We start from the raw sequence: 17,353 nt of genomic DNA, 5'->3' as shown, positions 1-17,353 counted from the left end.
AGCAATGGTAAACACTCAGACAATGCACCGTTTCATCCTCAGAACGGGAGGGCCACAAACAGGAGATTCTGTGACGCTCTCCCCCGTCAGGAAGAACACAAGAAGATACACATGCATACACTAGGGCCTGGGAAGCAAGGTCAAGCAAAGACACACAGAACCATACACATCTTAAACGCACACACCTCATCGAGAGGAAGATACAGCATAAGACTGTATCACACAGAGACTCTGCCCCTTTTCTTCTGAAGCAGACCTTCCACGGAGGCGAAGCTCTGGACGAACCATCAGCGCTGATTAGGGACTTAGACATATTCGATCTCTCACGCTTTATGACTCTGTATAACCGTTGCCACTTTACTTAATAAATCCAAGGTCCTCGTGCCGATAGACTTTATTACCTCTCCGTCTCATTTTATCTGATCCAGTAACTAGACAGACCGTTTTTCCCTTCACTACAGACTAAAGGATGGAAATGGTGGTCGCAGCCAGTCAGTCCCTTGTCTTCACACTGATTGCCATTGCTCATTTAAAACATTTAATGCGCTTCAGACCCATTTATCTCGACACCATGTGGAGATGGTCACACAAAGTGGACCTCTTTCATTTACTTGTCTACTTTGCTGCTCTGGTTCTATTTCATCCTTACTGACCGCCAGAGGCGGTGCATTAAGCACTGGATTTATCCGTCTCGCGCATGCGCAGTTCGAGTACCTATACCAACAAGGTCACATGTGACCCTCGAGACACCGGATTGGCTATATAGCCCGGTGTCGACAGAGGATCTGTTCCTTTCATCTTCTCGCAAAGACGCATGTAGTTGTACCGCTTGCGGATAGCGCATTCGCTTTTTGAAAAGGATCGCGCTCCAGACTGTGTGCAGCCTCGCGACCAAGGGTCGGAGCAACGGGTGAACTCGTCCTCCAGGGGCTGTTTGTCTGTATAGCGCTGAAAGGCTTCCCTTGAGTAGAAGCTTCCAAGTTTTTGTTTAGTAACACTTCTGTTAGAAGAATATATATATAATCGTTCAGTCACTTACCGGTGAAGGCAGCGCTCTCGCGTCCTCTCCCGGCAACACTGCTGGGATTATTTTCACTACTGGGATTAATTTCGCTACTGATAGCTCCCTTATAGAAACAGCTCGGCTGTGTTCTGGGTTACCACATTTATTTGGTAAAAGTTTTTCCAGTCAGTCACTTACCGGTGAAGGCAGCGTTCTCGCGCCCTCTCCCTGTAACACTGTTGCGTATTTCTTTCGGTCACTTACCGGTGAAGGCAGCGCTCTCGCGCCCTCTCCCTGTAACACTGTTGGGGTTTTCTTTTCAGTCACTTACCGGTGAAGGCAGCGCTCTCGCGCCCTCTCCCTGTAACACTTGTGTTTCTTTTCAGTCACTTGCCGGTGAAGGCAGCGCTCTCGCGTCCTCTCCCGGGAACACTGCTGTATATTTGAGTGCGTAATTATTTTCAGTCACTTGCTGGTGAAGACTGCCCTCTCGCGTCCTCTCCCGGTAATACTTTTTTTGGTTTTTCTTGAATTAGTAGTTTACTGGTGAAGGCAGTGCTCCCTCTCCCAGTGTTCTGCTGATGGCTCATGTGTGTGGCGCCTGTGTGGCCCTCCTTGAGCCTGACGATGGCCATGATCGCTGCCCCTCTTGCCTCGGCTTCGAGCATTTGAGGGAGGGCCTTACAGGGAGGGCCTGTATGAACTGCGGATCCATGCCCTTGGCACTCAGGCTGGCTAGGCTCGCAGCGGTGGAACAACCAACAGCTTTCGACCATCCATCAATGGCGCCACTTCCTCAGGCTCAGCCCGTCCGTTCTTGGCGTCGGGGTAGAGCAGGCCCCCCCCCCAGGAAAAGGGCTAGGGACGAGCTAGCATCCAAGGTGGATCGCTTGTCGTCCGACATGGAGAGGATACAGGAACTCCTCCTGACCCTGCAACCTGGGGCAGGTGGCGCTGTGGCTGATAGCCGGCCTGACCCTTCCTTGGGGGATGTGCCGGGGACGGACGATGTCCTGTCGCTGGCGGCATCAGCCAACCTCTTCAGTGAGGGTGTCACGGGGGAGGAAGCCTCAAACGCTTTTGGGGAGGCCTCCCGCTCCTCTGCTCAGAGCTCTGGGCACAGCACAGAGGGTAACCCCATCGGGGCCGTCATCCGTACGGCCCTGGCTCGCCTGGGGCTCGATGCTCCTCAGGCAGACTTGGCTCAGCCTAGCGCCTTTTTCAGGCGCAGCCCTGCCACAGCCCCTTTCTCTGTCCCTCCTTCGGAGGAGTATTTAAAGGAGCTACACCTCTGCTGGAAGGATGCCAAGGCTCTCCCCCGTCCTTCTTCCAGTGCTCGGGCCTTGGCTGCCATGCGGGATCCAGCGCAGTATGGTTTGGGTCGCATGCCACCCGTTGAGCCCGCCATTGCCTCCCTCATTTTAACCCCCGATCAGGCCTTGCGGCCGGATGCCAGGTGTCCTTGGCCCCAGTGCAGGGTCACAGACGACCTGCTTTCAAAGGCCTATGACGCAGCAGCACGTATGGGGCGGATTGGCAACTCCCTCTCCCACCTAATGCTGGCGCTCTCGACCTCACTGCAACAAGCTGCAGTTGAGCCGTCTACGCAGGACCTGAGTGACGCGTCCCTACAGGCCTTTGCCCTCATGTCCAGGGAATTGGGGCGTGTTATGTCCACCCTGGTCCAGACTCGCCGCCAGGTTTGGTTGGCTCAGTCGCCCCTGACGGAGGCGTGCAGGACGGCCCTTAGAGCCGTGCCAGTGGTACCGGGGGAGCTGTTTGGGTCAGCTGCCCTGGAGACGCTGGAGCGAGCTGCCCAAGCTAGGCAAACCAACCTGCAGTTGTAGGGTCTTCACAGGAGTGTGTCCGCTCCTGGCAGGCCTAGAGCCCCCCCGGCTGCCCCCCGGGGCCGCTACCAGCCACCACGCTCTTACCCAGCGAGAGATGAGGGCCTACGCAGGTCTCGGCGGCCCGCCCAGCAGCCCGCTGATAGCTTTCGCGCCCCCGCCCGCCCATCGCCCGGGCAGCCTCGGGCCGCGGAGCCTCACCGGTACCCCTCCAGAGCCAACAGAGGCCGGGGGGCCAGGCGCTAGGACCACGGGGCCGGTCGTCGGCTGTTTTTCCCAGCAGCAGATCAGCTACTGGGCTGCCTGTACTATAGACCCCTGGGTGGTTTCCACCTTAACCCGGGGGTACGAATTACAGTTCCGACGCCGGCCCCAGGCCTTCGGCCGGGTCAGGATGACAGTCGTCCGCGACCCGACGAAGGCCGCAGCTCTGGCCCAGGAGCTATCCGCTCTCCTGGCCAAGGGTGCGATCGAGCCAGTGGACCCTCAGTTACAACCCGGGGGGTTCTACTCTGCGTACTTTCTGGTAACCAAGAAAGACGGCGGATTCAGGCCCATTTTAGACCTAAGGGGCCTGAACATGTTTTTACCATTTCACATGCTCACCTCGGCGGACACCCTGAGGGTAGTTGCCAGGGGGGAGTGGTTCACGACCATAGACCTAAAGGACGCCTATTTTCATGTGCCGGTTGCGGCACACCACAGGCGGTTCCTGAGGTTTGCCTATCGGGGCAGGCATTACCAATTCAGGGTACTTCCCTTCGGGCTTTCCGCAGGGCATGAAGGTCCTGCCGTATCTGGACGACTGGCTGGTCTGTGCGCCCTCCAGGTCCCAGGTGGCCCAGGACACGGCCCGCCTGCTGTCGCACGTCGCCCGGCTGGGCTTGACGGTGAACCTATCAAAGAGTTGCCTGGACCCTTCCCAACGGGTTACCTATCTGGGGTTGGTCCTGGACTCGGTCGCCATGAAGGCCTACCTTTCACCTCGACGGGTGAACGACATCCTCCGCCTCCTTCCCCTCTTCAGAGCCGGCAGGAGGATACCTCTGGTATCCACTGATGCTCAGGCTCTGCTGCAGCTCGCCATGGCGCCTCCCCGACAGGAGGGATCTCCTGTCCCAGCTGGGGGGTCAGATCTGGCATCCCGACCCCTCTCGCCTACAGCTCTGGGCTTGGCCACTGCAGGGCCCGACCCACTGCTGAGGGAGTGCACTGCGGCTGTCAGGGGTACGGTCATGAGTGCCAGGGCAACATCGACCAGGTTGCAGTACGGAAACAGGTGGAAGCTGTTCTCCAACTGGTGTGCGGCTAGGGCCGTGGATCCAGTGCACTGCGCTGTGACCACGGTGCTGGAATTTCTGCAGTCCCTCCTGGATAGTGGCCGGTCGCACTCCACCTTGAGGGTCTATGTCGCTGCCATCTCCTCTCTACATGATAGGGTTGACGGCGCCACGGTAGGGTGCCACAGATTAGTGTCCCTCTTTCTAAGAGGGGCTTTGAGGCTGCGTCCCCCTACAGCCATGCGGTCTCCAGCATGGGACCTGCCGCTGGTGCTGGAAGCCTTGTCATCTCCTCCCTTCGAGCCTTTGGGTAAAGGGGGGTTGAAGTGGCTGTCCATGAAGGCTGCCTTTTTACTCGCCATAACATCTGCCAAGCGGGTCGGGGAGTTGCATGCCCTATCAGTGAGTGATACATGCCTGAGGTGGAACTCTGATGGCTCGGGTGTCACTCTATGGCCGAATGTTGCGTTCCTGCCAAAGATCCTGCCACGCAATCACCTTAACCAGCCCATCCAGTTAGCACGCTTTGACCCCCCTTCTGGGGAGGGTGGGTCTGAGCTGCTGTGCCCGGTGCGGGCCCTTAGGGCTTATATTTCTGCTACCGCCGGTATTCGCCAGTCGGAGCAGCTTTTTGTTTGCCATGGTGCCCCTAACAGGGGTCGTGCTTTAACAAAGCAGAGGCTGTCCCACTGGATTGTGGAGACCATAACGCACGCCTACGGGGCCAGTGGCCGCCCCCCGCCATCCAGGGTGAGGTGTCACTCAACCAGGAGCGTCTCCACATCATGGGCTGCCCTGAGAGGGGTGCCCCTGGGGACCATCTGTGCCGCGGCATCATGGGCGTCGCCTAGCACATTCTCCAGGTTCTACCAGGTCAACGTTGCCACTCCCCATCCAATGGGCGTGGCCCTGATACCAAGCTCTGCTGCCTCTGGTCAGTAGGTGAGCACCTTGATTCTTCGTGACGTTGTTGGTATTGGCCATCCAGTGCTTAATGCACCGCCTCTGGCGGTCAGTAAGGATGAAATAGAACGCAGAGTTACGTATGTAACTCCGGTTCTATGAATCCTGGATGACCGCCAGAGTTACAGGTCACTCAGAAGTCTCGTGGTTCGCGAGAAGATTCTGGGAACAGATCCTCTGTCGACACCGGGCTATATAGCCATTCCGGTGTCTCGAGGGTCACATGTGACCTTGTTGGTATAGGTACTCGAACTGCGCATGCGCGAGACGGATGAATCCAGTGCTTAATGCACCGCCTCTGGCGGTCAGTAAGGATGAAATAGAACCGTAGTTACCTACGTAACTCTGCGTTTTATCCACCTGGAAAAAGAACAGTTTCCTCAGACAGTGGAGACGCTGGTGTCACTTTTTACACAGCAATACAATTCTTCAAAATTCAGTTTAAAATCAATTGTTGTTCCAAGGTATTTGTATGAATCCACATATTGCACCGGTTGTGTTTTTATTGTTGTGACATTGTGAGGGAAGCATGTTTTCTAAAAATCAATGATCATATCTTGTTTTAAGTATGTTTAATTGAAGATGTGACTCCTCACACCACTTCACAAAATCCTAGATTATTGGGCCATGACTAGTCTCATTTTTCTGGAGAAGACTTAACAATAGTCATCTGCATACTTGATTATGGTCCTGTTTGCATATTTACTTTGACACATGTTGGTGTACAGGATGAAAAGTAAGGGTGACAGCAAACATCCCTGTGGTGAACCAGTAGAGGAGCAGAGTTGGCTGGACAGTACTCCATTAACCCTGACTCAGTGTCCTTTCAGTTAAAAAATCCACAATCCAGCCCAAAAGATTAAAACCTAGGTTGAATTGTTCTAAAAGCCGGCTTGCCAGGATGTGGGGTTGGATCGTGTTAAATGCTGATGAGAAGGCATCTTACTGGTTTCCCCTATTTTAATTGAAAAGTTAAGCAATGCTGTCCACTTTCCCCATGTGTGAAATGTGAGACATCCCGAACTGTGGGTGTGTAAACTCAACTTCAAGGTGACCATAAAATGTGCATATGGAAAATGTGTAAAAAGCAACTCCTGCTTTAGTATATATTTTTTAAGAGAAAAAATACAGGAATATTTACATTAAAAAAACAACGTATTCACACACACAAAAAAAAAAAAGGTTCAGAGGGTCAGGCCCTGAATGGCTGGATCACGGAACAGGGTCGCGGTGTCCAAACGCCTGCACCATCTGGCTGAAGCTTTGGAGGAAGGCGGTGTTGAAGGCTGCAACTTGCGCCATCTGCTGCATTGCTCGTTGATCCTCGTGCAGTCGAGCATCCATGGCATCCTGTAGGGCCTCCTCTCGAGCGACCCGGTGTCTATGGTCCAGCCGCTCCTCTTCCCGCTCCTGCCGCCTCTCCTCGGATGCCTGCATTTCCCGGATGCTCGCTGCAACGTCACTGGCCCTACTTCTTTTGGCTGTAACAGAAAGGAATAGTGGACATCATACAAATTGTTTGAGCAACTTCTCATTGTACTGATATGCAGGTACACACAATGTCCAATTCCGATTACTAAAATGTGGCAATGTAGGTGTGGTTAGATGTAGCTCAACTTTCATCTGAAAAGCCGTAAAACAACGTATTTTGTAAACATGTGTAGCAACATGATTGCTAGTTCTCCCATAAAGACTCGATCACCGATAAGTATGAACAGGATTTATTTAAATAACGACATGGGAATATTTTGCATGGTGAATCTTTGGCATGAGCCCCGTCACTGATCCAGGATAACGTGCGGACTCGGCGTATCCTGCCAGGACTAGCAGGGGCGGAGCCTTCCCCAAAAGAGAGGACGTAGGCCTACGCCGGAAGTAGGAGATACCTCGGCATGTCCTGCCGGGACTGGCAGGGGCGGAGCCGACCCCAAAAATAGAATATCGAAAGGGGGTAATGAGACCATACATACCCGCGTAGAAGAAGTGGACAAGGATCTATACTGCTTCTGGAAGATAAAAGGCATACCCAATATACGACATATTAAGAGTCAATCATACGTACCGTAAAACGATAAGCTTAAAAACCGTCAGCGAGATCGATGAATCACGTAAAAGCAGTTGACTTAAAATACCTCAGCGAGATCAATTAAAATTTAGAGCACTCTGCAGCTGTTACGCAGCGAGCCACGAGTGCTTTCGTGCTGTACCAACTGCCGTGGTCGATTCACTCTCCGGGGTCGCTGCGTGACCTGAGTGCTTTCGCGTTTTGAACCACCGACGTCGTCAACGAACTCACGAGTGCCCTTGATGTGCCACCGACGTGGTCACGCACTCACCGGTGTTGCTGCAGCAAATATTGTGTACTTCCGTGTTAAACACCGACGTGTTCAATGAACTCCGAGTGCCCTGCACTTGAGTGTTTGATATTATGCCACCGACGTGGTAATTAAATTTGCATGTGCCCGAGTTGTGCCCACCGACGTGGTCAACGCACTACCAGGGTTGCTGCAGCGAACGTGGAGTTCTGAGTTGTACCGCACCGACGTGCGCAACGAACTCACGAGTGCTTGGGTTGTTCCCACCGACGTGGGCAACGCACTCACCGGGGTTGCTGCAACGAACTAGAGTTCTGAGTTGTACCGCACCGACGTGCGCAACGAACTCACGAGTGCTTGAGTTGTTCCCACCGACGTGAGCAACGCACTCACCGGGGTTACTGCAGTCAAACCATGAGTATTAGATAACGTGCCACCGACGTGGTCATACTCACGAGTGCCCGAGTTGTTACCACCGACGTGGTCAACGCACTCACCGGGGTTGCCGCTGCAACCTTGAGTTTTATTTTCCTATGTACGCCACTGACGTGACAGCGAACTCAAGAGTGTTTTCTAGATGATCCACCGACGTGGTCACACTCGCCGGGGTTGCTGCAGGTTAACTTGAGTTATGACACCGAATTTTGCTTTATGAATTTAGTACCCGATAACCACCACCACCAGTAGTTGCAAATAATGTTGCTTTTAGCAACGAAAATAATGACAAAATATCATCATCACAAACCTTTATCGCGTGAAAAAAAACGGGACGCAACAGGCATGCTGGGCGTGTGACAATAACTAGTTAAATACATAGTGCAATATATTTCGATAACACTAGAAAGAATATAGGCGTAACTAAAACGAATAGACTAAAATAACAGCTTGACACTAAGACTAGAATAACCCTGGAATGGAAACAGGCCGCCAGAAACAGCTATAGTTGAAAACGTGTTAAACCTGCCTTGACCGACGTTAGAGAGCATCGTGTGCGCTTGATGGAAGAACCTTGAATTCGACCGGATGTAGGATTCGTAGGCTGTGGAAGACCACCTTCCCAGCCGTTTGGTAGACGCGTCCGGCAACCCTTGTTCAGCGGCTGTAGTTGCCGCTCCAATCCGGAAGGAGTGGCCAGTGTAGAGGGGAGAAGGTAGGCCACACCCTTCGCGAGATGGACTCTAAACCACTCTTTAGTCATTGGCCGGCCGTTAGGCAAAATAAACAGAGGTGATTCGGGAGGCGTGCATTGCCGGAGCTTGAGGTAAAGGAGCATGGAAGCGTAAGGGCAGAGAGAGTTGTTGATTCTTGAGATGATAATAGTAGCACCTGCCCCTAGGCTATCGCTTTTGGACCGTTTTAAGAAGATGGAAAAATGCCTTGCAGAGAAGGTGACATCAGCAAAAGCCAGGCCCCGTGTAGGGGAAAAAGTCTGAGTAGGAGACGTATATTCCCCTGGACGCATGAACCCGTAGAATGCTGTGAGAAACACTGTCTCAAGTAATGTGTTAAAATAAGGATGGAATTTCCCAGCTCTAAGAGCGCACACTAATCTGTTCAATATATCGAGTGTGATAGGAGAGCGTTTGTCTGGTACTTTTGGCACCGATTTATACATGCCCTTCAATAAGAGACGGATTGCGGGAGCCGAAAATAGACTAGGAGAGCCAGGATCTTGGCATCTAGCATAAAATTGAATACCAGCTATATTCCCCCGAATCGTAGACAATTTATGTCTATGAGATTCGAAGCAGTGGACGATAAAAGCGCAGACAATAGGTACCGACACTGGAAGAACTGAAACGTGCATGGAAATGCAAAATAAATTAAACAGGGACCACGCGTAGCTATAAGCTTTGAGGGTAGATGGCGCTAGAGCTTTTGCCATAAAAACACTCGCGGAGTCTAGCAACGAATTTAGCCTAGTGCCTAATCCAGCCGGAGTTCGTGGAAGGGTGGGCTGATTATTGGGTCCGTATTCGCTGCGGGGCATAGACGTCTGAATTCCTGGAAACGGAAACGAGAGAGAGAATCAGCAAGACTATTATGGTGACCAGGTATATGCTCAGCATTAATGATGAAATTGAGAGTGACGGACTGCCATGTGAGACGTCTGAGCATGGACATGATAGTGGGGCATGCAGATCGCTTTTTATTAATGATAGCCACCACTGCTTCGTTATCGCAGAACATGGTGATACGTTTACGCCGCCATGCTTGGCCCCACAGAACGCTAGCTGCCACAATAGGGTAGAGCTCGAACAACGCAGACGACTCTGACCCGAAGGCGAATGTGCGGAATTCGACCGGCCATCTCCCAGCGAACCATTGGCCTTGGAAGAAACCCCCAAACCCGACCGAGGGGGCCGCATCAGTGAATAGTTAGAGAGAATCAGATGATTCAGGCGTGTCGTTATAGAAGAAGGAAATTCCGTTCCAGTTAGCGATAAGGAACGACCAGAATTTGAGATCGGACCTGCAGCCTTCGTTGAGGTGTATCACGTCGTTCAGTTTTGGGACCGAATGTGCCAGATCTAGGAGGCGAGAGATGAACGAGCGCCCTTGTGGTATAATACGCATAGCGAAATTGAGGTGGCCTAGGAGTGAGAGCATTTCACGTTTAGTGACTCCAGCAGACGTTATAAACGCATTGAGAAACGATCTGATCCTCTGTAGTTTCTCGTCCGGGAGGGATGCTTGCATCCTATCCGAGTCTAAGCGAATCCCTAGAAATTCGATTGCGGTAACTGGCCCCTCTGTTTTCTCTTCAGATAAGGGAACTCCGATCTCGCTGAACACTCTCTTAAGAGTATCCAGGACGCTGGTTTGGTTGGATGGAAAGTCAATAAGCAAAAAATCGTCCAGCAGATGTAGAACGAATGGCAACCTACATATGTTTAGCATAATCCAGCATAGGGCCTCAGATAGCAAATTGAAGAGGTGGGGGCTGCTCCTACACCCAAATGTTAGTCTAACTGCGAAATAGAATTTAGACTGCCATTTCACACCGAACAACGGCCAATCGGACCGATGAATGGGCATTATTTTAAAAGCATCTGTAATGTCGGCTTTAGCGAGCCAAGCTCCCTGGCCGGCGATTTTTATCAACGCGATGGCGTGGTCGATAGTGGCATAGTACAACGAGAATGGTTCTGGTGGGATACATTCGTTAACGCTAGCGAAAGAGTCAGAGTGAGGAGAAGACATATCAAAAATAAGACGTTTTTTCCCTGAATATCTCCGGGTAGCAACGCCGAGAGAATTTATTCTAAAGAAAGAAAAGGGGGGAGAACTAAATGGGCCGATAACATAATTTTTGAGAAGCTCTTTAGCCAGAAGAGCAGACACTATTTCTGGTTCTGCCAGAGCTGACTGGAGATTTTTTGCCACATATTTAGTGGACAATGGAGAAAGGACTCCCACCCGGAACCCCTGTGAAAGGCCCGTGATGAGATGGTCTACGAAACCGGAGTCGGGGTGCGATGAGAGGAATGATGAAAGAGAAGCAATGTTAATTGGGGTAGATAGGTGAGATTTTAAAATCTCTTGGAGGGATGGCCCCTCCCTTGAATTGCCGGCCTTTGGCGGCGGGGGCAGGTAGTTTTCGGGTGCGGGTCCCTGCAAAAACTGCAAATGTGGGAGAATTTACATTGATAGTAAGAACATAAAATTATTACAGATAGGCCTCCCATTGAAAGAAACGACAGCCCGTCCGAGACGATCGCACGGTGGTCTTACGTTAACGTCACTATGGACGAGTGGCGTTTTAGGGGCATAGACGGGGGCGGTAGTAGCGGTCTTGGGGCATAGCACCGTTGTGTGCCCGTGGGAACTGCAGATAGCGCAAGAAATTGACTGATGGCCACCGAAGTGGTGGAGCAGAAGCTCGGTGTCCGTAGTGGACCAATCAATCCTCACATTAAGCATGGAGATCCATTGGGCCGACTTGGCAGAAAATGCTTTATGATATTCATAAAATAACGTTCCGGCGTAGCGCTGGTTGAGGTCGGCGATAATAGCGAGGTAAGCGTCAAGTTCTGCCCTCCTATCCGGATAAACTTGGCACATAATGTCTCTGTAAATCCCGAATGTAATGACGAACTCGCCGAAAGATAGATTGCGCGTAAGTCTAGGGTCTGACGTTTTCAGAAGAACGGACACGTCACCGCAATCAACCCATTGACGCTCTATGGCGGGGGAGGGTAACAGTAACGCCGCGAGATTAACGTCTCTGCCCTGGATTATATTATTTTTTGTGGTCTGAGAAACCGTAGCCGCGGCGGGCGTAATAAAGCTCCTACCCTGGAGCTGGACTGGTAGAGCAGTAGCGAGCGAATACGCGAAAGGAGCTACCGCGGGGGCTGCAGTAGCCGTGGTACCCGAGCACGTGCCGGGAGCATAGCCTATGGAGGCGGAAGGAGCCGAGCCGGATGGTAGCTGGAAGGAAAAAGGCGCCGTGGCGATGAACGACGGCGGGTTGAGGGCCTGGACCCGTCCGGGAATGCGGCCTGGTGTTTCAACAGCATCCATCCTGGCGCCGAGGCTTTGGACCGACTCGGCGAGGGTGTGTAGAACCTGGCGAAGGTCCGCGTCGGGGATTTGTTGGGGGTGGTGATGAGGATCCCGTGGAACGAAATTACCGGCTTTCCGCGCTCGCTTGCCCGGGCCGGAGGTAGTAAGCCGACCAGCGCGCTTTTTGCCGGGTTTTGTAGTCGTCGCAGCAGCGGCGGCATCCGGAGTGAACGTTGGGGAGAGTGGAGCGTGGAGATGTTCCCCCAGAGCTGTGTCGGCAAGCTGCAGGGCATCCGCCCGCGACAAGCCGACTTCCACTGGGACGCCTTCTTGGGTCAGGAGTTCCAGCAGTTTTTTGGTTGGCCAAGACGCCCAAGAAGCCGATTTTAATTGGATTCGCGAACTCCTACGTGATACGGCAGGAGATGGAGGAAAAGCGTCCTCATCGAAATCCGACATTACGGCCTCTGGGTATGTATTAAACGACATGGTACTAGGTGACGAGATTTAGCGAAGCGAAATCGAAAGCACAGTAAGCAGCTCATGCGTTGAACGAAGACCTGAGCAGCAAGACATATGTTAGACTACTCTTTATAGAGCAGGTGTAGGCAGGTGATTGGTAGCTGGTGATTGGCGGCCAGCCGCGCGTGATTTGAGTCCTCATGGTAGAACTACCAGCAAGCTTAACATGACTTACCAAAGGCAAAAGGCCGTGGATAGGTGGGGTTGGTGGTGCTGCAAAGAGCAGCACTCTCCGCTGGGACTGGTGTAGATGTCCTTGGTGGTGGCGTTGGGCTCACACAGCGGCTTGACCCCATGTCTTCGTCCTCTGGGAAGGCCGAGTCAGGCACTTCCTGGCAGCGAGGTTCCACACCTGAAAGTTGCAAATTAAAGTCAGTCAGGCCAACTGCAACAATAGCTTACTTAACAAAGGACTAAACAAAAGACATAATCACCGGAATGGTAGTAATTTCTAACAAAGGGCTGCCAGCTTACTGGCTAGCAACCCAACACAACAATTAGATTTAATGCTGTGAAATTATCCCACTTTCTTGAAACTTTAATGCGCATATCTAGCAATTATCAAGTCACTGTTAATTATTACCAACAGAGCACAGAGCTCACAGTTGCAGCTATCTAGCAAATCTTACCGGTAGGCTCCAACATGGACTCGAGCAGAGAGGTGGCCGTGTCGATGGCCCCCTCTCTTCCCCTACTCGCCGGTCGGTGTCCGTAGATTGCGTCCATGATATCAAACCAATTCCACATCTTTCTGTCAACGCCACTGCGGCTGTTGTGGTCTTTGACCTTCCGATACTCGGCCCGGAGCTTCTTGCATTTCCGCCGACACTGCTCAGTGTGCTTTTCGTACCCCGCAATCGCCATTCGACCAGAAACCAGCTGGAAGACCTTCTCGTTCCTCACTGCTCCATCAAGCTCCCTCTGCACGTCTACCTCCCCAAGAATGCCGAGGAATGTCTCCACCTCCTTGTTCGACCAAGCGAGCGTTTTAGGAGCCATGTTAATTGCTTTATTTTGGTCGCATATGCAACCAAAATATTTAATAGTGCGACTAAAAAAAATTATACGTCGCACTGGTGCACCTGACGCTGCTCGGGTGAATTTTTTTTTTTTTTTGCGGAAGCGCAGCATCTCTCTATGGACGCCTGATTTGTTGTCACCCATGGTTGTCACCAATAAGAGACAGAGCTGGGGGCGTTTCTTTGCCTCTGATTGGCTGTCTTCTTTTTCACTGCTCTAAGTGTGAGTTGAAGAAATGCGATCGACCTAAGCAGGCTGAGCGCCAGAGTTGCCTAAATGAAACAGAAAAGAAAATAAACACGACAAAACGAGTGAAAATGAAGAGAGGTAGAAACATTGAAAGCTTTTTTATTAAGAAATCCTGCCAAGACACCGGCGACGGTCCCTGGGAAGATGCCAACTGGCCCCGGTCCTTCGGCGATAGCATTATAGATTCGGAACCAGAGGAGACAACCGAGTCTCAGATTGAGCCCGGCCCCGAGACTCAAATTAAAAAGCCCAAAATGTACTCTTTCAGACATGACTGGTTGACACAATTTCCCTGGCTGAGATACGACAAAGGACGGAATGCAATGCACTGCATTTACTGTCGGGAGTGCCGTCAGAATATGGCCGGTAATAGTAGGCGAGGCAAAGTCGTTTCGTATCGAAACGTTAAAAAATGTCCAGAAAACACACAATATGCCGTGACAAATGTGTGGATAAAGTGGCCCCTCTCCCAGCTGCATTTCAGAGGCAGGCAGTAGTAATCAGGTCCTCGGAGGAATCCGAAATTATCATAAAATGTAATGTTGCATACAACATTGCAAAGGAGGAAATGCCGTTCACGACATTTAAATCAGAGATTATTTTGATGAAGAAAAATGGATTAAACGTCAACCCGACCTACAGCAATGATACGGCATGTGCCCAATTTATTGGTGTAATAGGAGATACATTAAAGAAAAAAGACAGCTGCGGACGTTGGTAAACTGCGGTCAAGTGAGCCGCCATTCGTTAATCCGCGGTTAAGCCAGCTGTCTATCACACAGAATCTTCGTGCACCTTTACTCTAAACAGCCTTTGGGTGGTATCTCGCAACGTTTTCCAAATAAAACCCTTCACCTACGTGTGTAGATATATAGAAATGTCATACGGCGGCGTCTAGAACGTCCGCACATACGGCCATCCTGCCAGTCAGCTGCTCACCCATAACATTGTGTTGGTAGTGGTACATGTACTTTTTAAATAACGATAACTTGCTACATTTTCAACCGGTTTACCAACGGTTTGGTTTCTTACAAACGTTATTAACGTGGTTATAATATTGTACCTATTTTAGATTTTTTTTTTTTTTTATCAAGTATCAAGTATGCAGTGCCGTAACTACATCTCCGACGTTTATAACAAAACAAACCGTTTGAAAATTTAGCAAGTTATGGTTATTTAAAAAGTAGCCTACATGTACATGTACCCCTACCAACAGCAGCTGACTGTGGCAAGTTGGCCGCCAGTGCGGACGTTCGACTCCATTGGCCAGCAGAATATGCATGTGAGTTTTTTAAATTACATTTTCTCAAAATTCGGTCTATAGCTCACTTCAAAGTGCTGACGTAATGCAATTTGCAAAGGCCAAAATATGCATATGTGAGTTTTTCAAAATACATTTTCTCAAATTCTATACAGTAAAATCACATGGTTCCTTGTGTACAAGTAGTCTGTACAACAGTTAGTATGTTCATATCAGTCAGTGCCTGAACTTATGTGAAATTCGGTCTATAGCTCACTTCAAAGTGCTGACATAATGCAATTAGCATAGGCGAAAATATGCATAGGCTATGTGAGTTTTTTTTTATATATATATATATATATATAGCTATATAATTGGGCTTAAAATAAAGTATTTCTCTACACCTTATTGTTGTTAAAAAATCCTTTTGGCGTTCAAGGTGACGCAATGAAAAATTTGGGTGCACCTACATTTTCTGCTGGTGCACCTAAAAAAAATAAGTTAGGCGCACCAGTGCAACCAATGCAAAATGTTAGTCTGGAGCCCTGCCTCGAGGCTACTGTTTGTTCGTTTTTATCCCCGCGTCGCCCGGAAGTGACGATTCTGTCGACCAATCAACGGACGGGGGTTGTAGCTAGAATTTCCCGGGACCCTTTCAGGCGTCTCGTCTCGTTTTCGGTACCCCAACGGAGGAGTCCCGAGAACGGGGCCGGAACGGGTACGGCAAAGTCCGGGTCACGCCCACTTTTGGCGGTGGAAACGCGACCCGACCCGCACCTTTGCGATCCGATCCGTTCCGCACCCTGCAGTGGAAACGCGCCATACAAGGCTTTTCGTATTTTGTTTCTTGTTTTTTGTTTTTCCTAAAACCCCAGATTGTTTCGGATGGTATTCCGTAAAGGTCTGGAGGACCATTTGGAGCCAATATTGAGCATTGATAGAATTGTTATTCACATTAATTTTGAATCTATTGGTGGAGATGTTATTTTTTCTGGTTGGGTTTAATAGATTGACAGGTTTTTCGTATTCTGTTATAGAAGAACCCCGGATTGTTTCGGATGGTATTCCGTAAGGGCATGGAGGGCCATTTGGAACCAAAGTTAGGTATGAGTGGAAATGTTATTCCTTTTAAAATTATGTTTCTTGAAAATTCTCTTGTAGGATTGCAGGACACGTTCATCAGTCGTGGACCCTGGGATCATCGAGCGTTTCGGCCATTATCACGAGACACTCTCACCCAAGGAAGGCCCCCCCGAGGTCGATCAACTCTCGGGTCATGTTCCATAACCCATCAAGAACCTTTTCTTTAATAAGATTTTACATGGTTAGTTTAAATATACAGCCGTTAGTAATTATTGGGTTAGGGGTTAAGGTTAGGGAATAAGGCTAAAGGTTAAGGTTAGGATTAAGATTTAGGTCAGTGGTCGGGATAAAGACTCGGGTTAAGGTTAGGGAATAAGGCTAAAGGTTAAGGTTAGGATTAAGATTTAGATAAGGATAAGTGGTCGGGATAAAGACTCGGGTTAAGGTTAGGGAATAAGGCTAAAGGTTAAGGTTAGGATTAAGATTTAGAAAAGTGGTCGGGATATTGACTGGGGTTAAGGTTAGGGACTAAAGCTAAAGGTTAAGGTTAGGATTAAGATTTAGATAAGTGGCTGGGATAAATTCTAAAGGTAAATTGTTGTGAAATCCCGGGTAAGTGGCAAAGGATTCTAGGTCGGTAAGTAGTAGAGGAAATACTAGGTCCCGGAACACCCTCGGCCTAGCCACTAATGTGGGCGAAAAATATGAATTTGGCAAATTCCTGTGTTCCATACACCGCACAACCCCAGGAAATGCTAAAACAATTCAAAACAGCCTGCATCTCATACACAGCATAGTACCAAGTATTTTAACATTGTTTAGTTTTGAATAAAGTAAAAGACTTACCGTAGAGTAGTCCTCTGCCTTCGTTGGTTCATTTTGGTGGATTAACTATGAAGCAGAAGGGAGGGAATAGTATCTAACGCGTGTGAGAGACATATAGTAGAGCTACTTCGAGCCCCAGGCTCTCTGTGGGTCTGGCTATGAGTTCTGCCCTCCAATCTCTCTGTCAAGCTTTATAGCATGGTTTCTCAACAGGGGCGTTCGTATAACCTAGGGGGGTGCTGGGAACGTGATTCCATTTTGGGGGGGGGATTTTAAACATTTCTTTTTATTAATTTCTCTTTTTATAAAAAAAATTTGGGTGAACGAATAGGCTACCTGAAATAAATAGCCTGATAATTCAGCACTGTTCGGTCCTGCACACGCCCGGACTCCCGTTACATCAGCTATCGTCATGATCTCTACAGTAACGCTGATAAACATAACCCAAGTTCGCGGGTTAACAGTTCAATAACCAACACAACACAATCAAACATGGC

At 50.0% G+C, this 17,353-nt stretch overlaps 1 protein-coding gene across 1 annotated transcript; it reads right to left on the bottom strand.

Annotated features, from left to right (window-relative positions):
- Nucleotides 1–6,250: 6,250 nt before the first annotated feature.
- LOC130388122 (uncharacterized) lies at nucleotides 6,251–15,307 on the bottom strand. The gene is made up of 3 exons (XM_056597467.1): nucleotides 13,069–15,307; nucleotides 12,615–12,791; nucleotides 6,251–6,574 (listed from the first exon to the last, which is right to left on the bottom strand). Exons 1-3 carry the CDS (start codon nucleotides 13,601–13,603, stop codon nucleotides 6,306–6,308), a joined length of 981 nt encoding a protein of 326 aa, XP_056453442.1. The 5' UTR covers nucleotides 13,604–15,307; the 3' UTR covers nucleotides 6,251–6,305.
- Nucleotides 15,308–17,353: the final 2,046 nt, after the last annotated feature.

Source organism: Gadus chalcogrammus, chromosome 8 (genome assembly GCF_026213295.1).
Source record: "Gadus chalcogrammus isolate NIFS_2021 chromosome 8, NIFS_Gcha_1.0, whole genome shotgun sequence".
In the NCBI taxonomy this organism is placed as follows: domain Eukaryota; kingdom Metazoa; phylum Chordata; class Actinopteri; order Gadiformes; family Gadidae; genus Gadus; species Gadus chalcogrammus.
This window is presented reverse-complemented; position numbering and strand designations above follow the sequence as displayed.

What these genes read in the sequence shown, in the direction of transcription:
- LOC130388122 (XM_056597467.1), bottom strand. Translation starts at nt 13,603, where the DNA reads ATGGGTGACAACAAATCAGGCGTCCATAGAGAGATGCTGCGCTTCCGC. An exon ending in GTCCATGTTGGAGCCTACCG is followed by an intron (nt 12,792 to 13,068) that starts GTAAGATTTGCT and finishes TGCAACTTTCAG; the next exon opens with GTGTGGAACCTCGCTGCCAG. An exon ending in TCCACGGCCTTTTGCCTTTG is followed by an intron (nt 6,575 to 12,614) that starts GTAAGTCATGTT and finishes TTTCTGTTACAG; the next exon opens with CCAAAAGAAGTAGGGCCAGT.